Here is an 8,957-nt window from a genome sequence, read left to right as displayed (position 1 = left end):
ATTCCTGCTTTTTCCACTGCATCTGGGGATAACTCAGAACTGCTATGTCTGGAAGACCTTGTTGACTGTTCTTTCACATCTAGAGATGGATCTGTCTCCAGCTGATTAGGCAAAGGTCCATTCAAATCTTTAACCTCAGGAGAAAATCCAGTATTCATTTCTGCAAGAGGGCCAGAGTTTCTAAATTCTAAAGGTGATCCAAAGCTATTCTCTCTGGGAGGAGAGTCAGACAGTTCTTTATGTTCTGGAGAAAAGTGTGGCCCGCTCCAAGCTGAGGCCACTGCAGGGACTTCTTCCAAAGAAGCCTGTGACTGGCTTTGGTCAAGAGTCAAAGACATGGCAGGTCTTTCTTCTATTTCAGGAGATGATTCAAAGTTACTTCCAGCCATTTCTTTAAGTTCTGGAGACAAATGGGGCAGGACCTGGTTTAAGGATTCTTCAGACTTCTCTACCACCTCCATTAATTCCTCATCTTGGCTTGGCTTAGCTAATGCACTACTTCGTTCTTTTGTATCTGGAGATGACTCAACACCACCTCTTTCCCTTGATGGAGTTCTAGGGGTGTCTCTGAGTACTGGTGAGGACTCAGGCCTATCCTGCACAGGAGGAGGACTCAATTTGTCTCTTGGTCTTGGAGATGATGCAATAACATCCTCCTGAAGGAGTAAGCCCGTTTTTTCTTTTGGTTCAGAAGGCTCCAATCTACTCTGCCCCAGAAGAGATTTAGAGTCCACTGCAGGATATAGGGAAGAGTCAGACTGGGACCCGCTCTGCTCAGGAGACATTCCAGATTTCAGCCTAGGACCTGCTGACAATTCACTTCTATCTAGTCTTGTTGGAGATCTGCGTGCCAGCTCAGTGATTGGAGATGAGGACCTGGACTGGCCACCCTTAGGTGGTGTCTGAGATTTGGACTGCAGATATGGAGATTCAGAATGACTCTGTCTCATTTCTGGACTTGAAGTACCAGATGTGGAGTCTGGTGAAGTTGGAGATTGTCCTTTCTGTTGCAGAGATGAGGGTGGTGTGCAGGACTTTACTCCTGCACAGAGGGAAAAAGATCCAGAGCAACTTTGTGCTGATGAATCTTTAGACTTCTCTTGGGAACATGGTGACTTTGATCCAGGAAGATTATGCCCTGGTGGAGTTTGGGGCTTTGCTTTGGGGCATGGCGAAGTAGACCCTGAGTGACTCTGTCTTAGTGGTGTTCCAGGTTTTACTTTGTTATCTGGAGAGGAGGATCTAGAATGGCTGTGTCTTTGCAATGATCTAGATTCTGTCTTGGAGCATGGAGACTCTGATCTGCTTTGCCTTGAAGGTGTTTTAGATGTCACTCTACTAGGACTTGGAGAAGAGAAGCCAGAATGGCTTTGGATTGGTGACGTTACTGCTTTCATTTTGGGCTGTGGGGATGATGACCCAGATCGGCTCCGTCTTGGAGGTGTGCTAGATTTCACTCTAGAAGGAGAAGACCCAGAGCAGCTATGTCTCGAAGGGGTCCTAGACTTCACCTCAGGGTCAGGTGATGATTCAGAACGGCTCTGTCTTTGTGGTGTTGCAGACTGTTCATTTACCTGGGGACTTGTTAAAGACTCTTGCCTTGGCGTTCCAGATTTCACGTTAGGTTGAGGAGATGAACTGGAATGACTCTGTCTTGATGGCGTTTTAGATTTCTGATTAGGAGGCGGAGAAGAACCAGAGCGACTTCGCCTTAGTGGTGTTCTAGATTTGGCTTTAGGTTGGGATGATCCGGAGCGACTGCGCCTTGGTGGTGTCTGAGACTTTTGTTTAGGGTGTGGAGAGGACCCTGAAAGGCTTCGCCTCAAAGACAAGCGGGATTTTACTTTGGACCTTGGTGAAGAGAGAGACCTGCTCCGCCTCGAAGCAACTCGAGATTTCTTCATTTCTGGGCTTGAGTTGGACCTGCTCCTTCTTTGTGATGCTCTGGATTTGTTCTTCCGCTCCGACGATGAGCCAGACCTGCCCCTTCTTTGTGGTGTTCTAGAGTGAGATCTTCCCCGTCTAACTAGACTTCTACTACGGGATCTTCCTCTTCTTGCTGGTGTCCTAGACTGAGATCTCCCTCTCCTGGTTGGTGTTCTAGAGCGTGACCGGCCACTTCGTCTAGCTGGGGTTCTGGAGCGCGACCGCCCACGCCTGGCTGGGGTTCTGGAGCGTGACCGCCCACGCCTGGCTGGGGTTCTAGAGCGTGACCTGCCACTTCTCCTGGCTAGCGATCTACTATGAGACCTCCGTCGTACTGGTGACCGGGTCCTAGATCTGCGCCTAGCAGGTGTTCTAGACCGAGACCTGCCCCTCCGGGCTGGTGTTCTAGACCGAGACCTGCGCCTAGTGGGTGTTCTAGATCGTGACCTCCGCCTGGCAGGTGTCCTAGACCGAGATCTGCCCCTCCGGGCGGGTGTTCTAGAACGAGATCTGCCCCTAGTTGCAGGGGATCTAGAGTGTGACCTGCCTCGTCTTGCTGACCTAGACCTGCCTCTTCTCTGTGTATTTCTGCTCCTGGACCAGCCTGGTCGCTGAGGAGACCTAGAGCGGCCACGTCGCTGGGGGCTCCTAGATCGTCCCCACCTCTGTGCAGACTGGGACCTACGCCACTGAGGTGACCGGGACCGAGAATGACCTCTCTTGGTAGGGGTTCGAGACCGAGACCGCCCCCTCTTAGTGGCAGGACTACGGGACCTCCCCACTCTATGAGAAGGAGTATGAGAATGTGACTTATCCCGTTTTGTTCGGCCATGTGAGCGACTCTTGGATGCAGGAGAAGAAGAAATATCTCGTCGGGACCCAGGAGCTGGTGTAGGTTTAGGACTTTCAGGGGAAGAGCTGGCATGCCGAGAAACTTTGGTAGGTTGAGGGGAGGGCGGGCAGCTCTCTGAAGAAGATTGGGGAGGTTTCTCAGGAGACTTAGGTGGTGAATGGCCCTGGGCTGGAGAAGCCTCAGAAGGGGGGTTCACTGGCTCCTGACTTAAGGGGGTTGTTGCAAGGGGTTGTGGGGAGCCGCCATATTGCTCAGCAAGGAGCAAAGTGGGAGCAGGTAGTTCTGGCCCTGTGCTGCTCCTTTCCGGAGAGGGGCTAGGTTGAACTGTAGATTTCTAAGAGTGGAAAAAAGAGTAAGGATACGGGTATGTAAGCACCAAAACTTCCTATCACCTGTAAGATCCCAACACCCTTTCCTATGAAACTTTTCCTCTATGCACCCCATTATACCAACTGGTCCTTTTCCTCACCACAGGCAGTCACATTCATTCAATAACAAGAGATTACATAATATAAAACACAGTGAGAAAAGTACGAAAACAGAGTCTACAATCTCGAGTCTTCTATCCAGAGAGAAAAAACATAATGCAAATTAATGTACTATATTTCACAACAGACAAACATTACAAAATGCTGAGTGCAAGAAAGAAGATATTTTTAAGGCGAAAAATAAAACAGTTTCCCAAAATGACTAACTTCACCCTTAAAAAATAACTATATTAAAATAAAAGAAAAAAAAGACAAAAATTTGAGTACATGACTTATGTGAATAAGAAAGACGAAGATGAAGTACAGGGAAATACAGAAAAAGACCAAGTTATAAAAGGTTTAAATATTAAAGTCAAGAGCAATAGGAAGTAAATTACGTTTCTGAAATGATCCAACTTGCAGTTTGGAAAACCAACTCTGGGTAACTTGGAAAACAGACAGGAGAGCTAAAAATTTAGCAAAAAGCAATTAAAATTATACTGTGATTGTTGAAGTAAGAAAACATGATTAGAGCTTGAATTTTTTTTTTTTTTTGCAGTACGTGGGCCTCTCACCGTTGTGGCCTCTCCTGTTGCAAAGCACAGGCTCCAGACGCGCAGGCTCAGCGGCCATGGCTCACGGGCCTAGCCGCTCCGTGGCATGTGGGATCTTCCTGGACCGGGGCATGAACCTGTGTCCCCTGCATCGGCAGGCGGACTCTCAACCACTGCGCCACCAGGGAAGCCCTACAGCTTGAATTTTAATAGCAAGTATAAAAGAACAGGTACTGAATAGATCTTTCCCATGTTGTGTTTTCAGACTGCAAGCAGCAACCCAGTGGGTTGAAAAGTTTTAATGAGCCACAACCAGCATTTAATGAAGTTGATACTAGAGACACTAAGTAGTAAAGTTAGGTGTAGTTCAAAAAAATTTTTTTGTTCCAGTTGTACTAACTTATAAGTACAAAGAAGACAGGGATGTAAAACTTATTAACACCCAGTAAAGTTTGAAAACCACAATTCTAAAGGATTTACAGATGCAAAAGAGAACTTTATGAATAACTGAGAGGAATGCACAAAACAAAACCGGACCTTACTTCTCCCTTAACTTCACACACCTATCCTGAATCCACAGCCCTGCAAACCAAAGAATATCCATTAACTCAGGAACATACCTCCTTCTTGTCTTTATCTTTGTCTTCATAAGGGCTGCTGGGCTGCTTTGTAGAAGGCTCCGGGCTACTAGGCTGCCCTATGTTGGTGATACCTGGTTCCCTGGATGGTACATCTCCCTCCCCTCGACGCCCCGAAGCAGGGGAAGGACTTCGCCCAGTCAAGGTAGTTGCATGGGTTTTAGCTGCAGCACTTCGAGACCTGAGGGAGGTAATCGAGGATGGGAAAAGAGGAAGAAAATCAGTTCAAGGGAGAACAGAAAACCCCCTCCCCAGCTCCCATCCACCTTTCTTCAATATAACCCTCTTCCAAAGAACCTTCTCTTACTCACAAGATTCAAGTAACTCATTGAAATTCAAGTCCAGTTCACTTTGCTCCTCCTCTTCTCAACATCAATCCCCAAAAATGTTCTCCCTCTACCCCTTTATATTTACCTCCCCCAAACCTCCCAAAACCCTCCACCCAGTCCATTCCCTACCCGCTTCATTCACAACTCACCTCTGAGCCCACCTCCTTCAGGAAGCCTTCCCCGATTAAGGAAGCCAGGGTAAGGATTCCTTCCTCCCCCAGACACCACGAACAAACCACCACCCTCCCTATTCTGGCAGTCCATATATATCAGAACAAAACAAAAAATCACAAACAAAAGAAAACAAAAAACAAAAAACAAAAAAAAAAGAGAAGGGGAAATGTATATGTCTGTCCATCCTGTTGCTTTAGCCTGTCAGCTCCTAGAGGGCAGGGACCGTGTCTTCCGAATGGTCTGTGCAGCGCCTAGCACACCGTGGGCGCTCAATAAATATTAAATTGATTAACCCACAAGTCCCTCTCCCTCCCTTCCTCCTGGACCACCCCTTACCGACTGCGGGAAGTATCTGAAGAGGAAGCAGAGTCTGCAGAAGTTGAACGGTGCACCCGTCGGCTCTTGGGGGCTGGTGTTGCACTTCGAGACCTGAAGGAAGACCACCACCACAGCTCAGGGTGCTGTCACACCTGCACTAGGTTCCCCTTATCCACCCTTCAACCTTTTACCAGTCAGGGACGTGACTGATTCTGCCCTATCCCCAAGTGGCACTCATCTACTCGCTAAGCAAATTCCCCTCTAATTCACTCACCGCTTCCGCTTCTTGTCCTTAGATTTACGTTTGCTCTTTGGAGTAGGAGACCTGAGAAATAAGGCAAAAGTATTTAAAATAAAAATCATTTTTAAAGAAAGAAATAAAATGAGAAGTAAAATGGAAAGAACTGAGTTACTGACAGTAGGAGATCAAGGAACTGAGCTTTACTCCAAGAAAAAAACACCCAAAGAGCCAGCAAGGCCATCAAGCAATGGCTCACCGCTCCATGTGCCACTATGTTCCCTATGCCACAAAGAGCTCTTACCTATGCTTCCTTTTCTTGGATTCAGATTCTGACCTGTTGGTAAAAAGTAAGTAAAACTATTATTTTTTTACCTAGGCCTGGACTCACCAAACCTCTCCAATTATTCCCACCTCATACCTGTGCTTCTTCTTCTTAGAGCTCTTCTTCCTCTCTCGTCGAGGAGAGCTGCTCTCTGACCTGCTAAACGTGGGTTCAGAAACAGGTCATTCAGCCTGCCTCCTTCCCTGGCCCACCCACTTATAATCCATCCCCAAAAAGGCTTCTAAAGCACAGAACAACTCCAATAGCACCAATGTGCCGATCTAAGCCCAGAACTTGTTTACTCTCCAAGAGGCGTAGGTACCTTCCTATTATATAGCAACAAACCCCAAAATGGAAACAACAACGTAACTCCAAAATGCTGCTCATCAGTTCTGCAGAGGTGCAGAATCAATCCTTCCCCACTGAAGCAGCACACATTATTTCTTCTACCAGCTGAGACCTGAATGGTAACTCCCTCTTCCCTGACTTTTCTGACAACTCTCTCCTACTTCCTAGAAATAAGAATACTCTATTTCCAGAGAGAGAGAAAAAACATGACAGGTTTGGTCTTCTGGCTACTAGAAGAGCTTTCCAACTAACTTACCGTCCTCTATCTTTCTTCTTTTTCTTCTTCTTTTGCTTTGGGGTTGGTGAGCGAGAACTGCTAGACTCCCGGAGAAGGCTGAGGAAAGATGAAAAACAGCAGAGATGGGTGCTAAGACAAACTTTCTTAGACATTTCAACTTCAGAAAAACAAAATCTCAAGAATTTAAAAAGACATAGTCCACACACAAAAAATGGAGCAGAGTGCTTAGAATTAGGAAGAGAAACTGATACTGGCTTCTTGGTCTTGTGTACCTGTAAGGTTTGGGTGGCTCAGGAACTGGTTGTTTAGCTTCTCGAGCACGACGCTGAGGATCAAAAGAGCTGCCATCCACATAGGAATCACTGATGCCAAAGGCAGCTCGGAGTCGCTCGTTCTTCTTCTCATTCAATTCTGCCAACTGGTGAGTCTCAGTTACCCTAGAGGAGAAAAGGTCAAAGGTCTAAAGGAGATAGAGAACAAAATGCAGAGTCATATTCACACAAACAGCCATGAGAAAATGAAGACAAGAGCAGGGAGAAAGTCCAAACTAAACAGAGAGAACAGCAAAAGCAGAATAGAGTCCAGAGAAAATCGAGAGAGGGAAACACTCACGCTGGCCTCTGCCCTGGGGTCTCCTCCTTGCCCCCAGGGTTCACATCCTTCTCCAGCAACATGAGTCGAAAGGTCGCCACTTTTTCCTGAATTTGCTGTTCCTCGTACCTGGAGAACAAAAGCCTTCAGGGTTAGAGGTTGACTAGACACTCTCCCCAGTCCCAGGTTTACAGTTCCCTCGTTCCCAGCAGGATCCCTTCCCTTTCCATGCACACATACAACTTTTCACTCACTGTCACCCAAAGGGCCCTTCTATTAAATCCTGCTCTTTTCCTGTCATCTTTCTTCCCTCCACTGACTACACCCTCTAGAACAGTGGATTTTAAACATGCTACACTCCAGGGGCCAAGAGAGGAAAGTTAAGCAGGCAGAGTTCCAGGTGTTCCTCCCCAAATCCAATCAACAAGAACAAGTCTTTCATTTCCTAGGATTCCAAAGGAACATGCATTATATGAAACGGGCGCCACTGCTGAAGTTTGAAAACCACTGCTCTAAAAGGTTTTCTGCGTTAATATGTTCCTTTTCCAAAATCTCAATTCCCTATCCAACCCATGATCCCTTTTATCCGGGTATTATTCCAATTCCTGTTTTCCTGCCTTTGCTACTACTGTCCAAGGCCTCAATCCTAAAATCCATTTACCTTCCTTTTCTCTACCAATGACAACACATATCAGCTTACCTAGCTAGCTCTTGTCTCTTCCCTGGTCTGCTTCCCCACCTCTCCCTTAAAGCACATATTTGCTTCTCAATGGCCCCCCTCTTTCCCCATATGCCTCCATCTAAATAACTCATAAAAGGCTCCCTTTTATATCCCAGACACAGGTTCCTCATCTCTCACTTTGAACTGTCCCTTAACTCCTTTCAATCTGCTAGCTCCTTTACCTCCTCCCCTTCTACAAGTCCTCTCCAGGCCTCTTTCAACCAGCCCTAAGCTCCCTACATCCCACCTAACTCCCCCAGCTCTGCACTCACTCAGTGCTTGGCTCTCCCCCAGCCCTCCCTCACCCCTGCTCTTCCATCATCTCCTCCAGCTCGAGGCATCGCAGCTCCACGCGCCGCTTGCGCTCGTGGTCCAGGATGTCAGGATTAGGCCGCTTCACCAGGGCAGCCTCCAGGCGCCGCAGTTCCTCCTCTCCCTTGTAGTCAGGCCGCTCACCCCGGCGGCCCCGCACCAGGGACAGGTTGCGCTGGACGTAGCCGTTGGTGCCGCTGCCCCGGGGCGTCGGCAGCCCGATCCCGTTGTACATGGCCCCGTGCCCGGGGTGGGGCACCACCGCTCCTGAAGGGGAGCGGGGAGACACGGGTCAGGCCCCTGGCCCCAAACTAGCCACTTACCACCACCCAAATCCCTGCTCTTCTTCAACCCTACTTCAACATGTCTCTCCACGCTAAACCTCCTTTAGCTGCATACATAATCCTCCTGGTCTCCTAAAAAAACCTGTTCTTCATCCTTCCAACACTGCTTTCTTTCCACCAAATCATAGCCCAGCTCTTACAGCCTTTCCCCACAATGTGCAAGAGCCACTCTTGTTTTCACCTAGCTTTCCTGTTTCCACCCAAAACAAAGATCCCATTTCTCTCAAATTTCTCTACACACTCTCTTTATTCTCCTTTAGCCCCAATATACACAACTGGTATCTTCACCAACTACTCTAATTCCTAACCCCTGGCAACTGACTGAGGCCTCCAATCAGGGCACAACAAACACCAAACGAAGATCTGTGGCACCCAAAGGCCTGCAGTCCAAGTCTAGACTCTTCAACAACTGACCTAAGCATTTCAGGCTACCCTGAAGGTAGCCAGAAATTATGAATACAATCTGACTGAACAGCCCCTAGATATCCAAAAGGTGGCCCAGGCTAAAGGCCAGCATGCACATCAGAAACACACGAACTTTGGATATGTAATCCTCTTATACTTCACCTCTTAAGCAAGGG

The 8,957-nt window shown here is 47.7% G+C and overlaps 1 protein-coding gene across 1 annotated transcript in view; it reads right to left on the bottom strand.

The window, feature by feature from the left end:
- SRRM2 (serine/arginine repetitive matrix 2) overlaps positions 1-8,267 on the bottom strand; it is a 14,567-nt gene extending 6,300 nt beyond the window's left edge. Inside the window, exons 1-10 of the mRNA XM_007453659.1 lie at positions 8,026-8,267; positions 7,021-7,128; positions 6,681-6,845; positions 6,427-6,504; positions 5,919-5,981; positions 5,802-5,834; positions 5,534-5,584; positions 5,278-5,370; positions 4,421-4,619; positions 7-3,113 (exon numbers count right to left, since the gene is read on the bottom strand). Coding sequence (XP_007453721.1) covers positions 7-3,113; positions 4,421-4,619; positions 5,278-5,370; positions 5,534-5,584; positions 5,802-5,834; positions 5,919-5,981; positions 6,427-6,504; positions 6,681-6,845; positions 7,021-7,128; positions 8,026-8,267 — 4,139 coding nt within the window. The remainder of the gene's footprint in view (positions 1-6; positions 3,114-4,420; positions 4,620-5,277; positions 5,371-5,533; positions 5,585-5,801; positions 5,835-5,918; positions 5,982-6,426; positions 6,505-6,680; positions 6,846-7,020; positions 7,129-8,025) is intronic.
- Between the last annotated feature and the right edge of the window lie 690 nt (positions 8,268-8,957).

The sequence above is a fragment of the Lipotes vexillifer genome, unplaced genomic scaffold (assembly GCF_000442215.2).
Source record: "Lipotes vexillifer unplaced genomic scaffold, Lipotes_vexillifer_v1.1 scaffold914, whole genome shotgun sequence".
Taxonomy (NCBI): Eukaryota; Metazoa; Chordata; class Mammalia; order Artiodactyla; family Lipotidae; genus Lipotes; species Lipotes vexillifer.
Note: the sequence above shows the minus strand (reverse complement) of the source record. Positions and strands in the feature narration are given on the sequence as shown.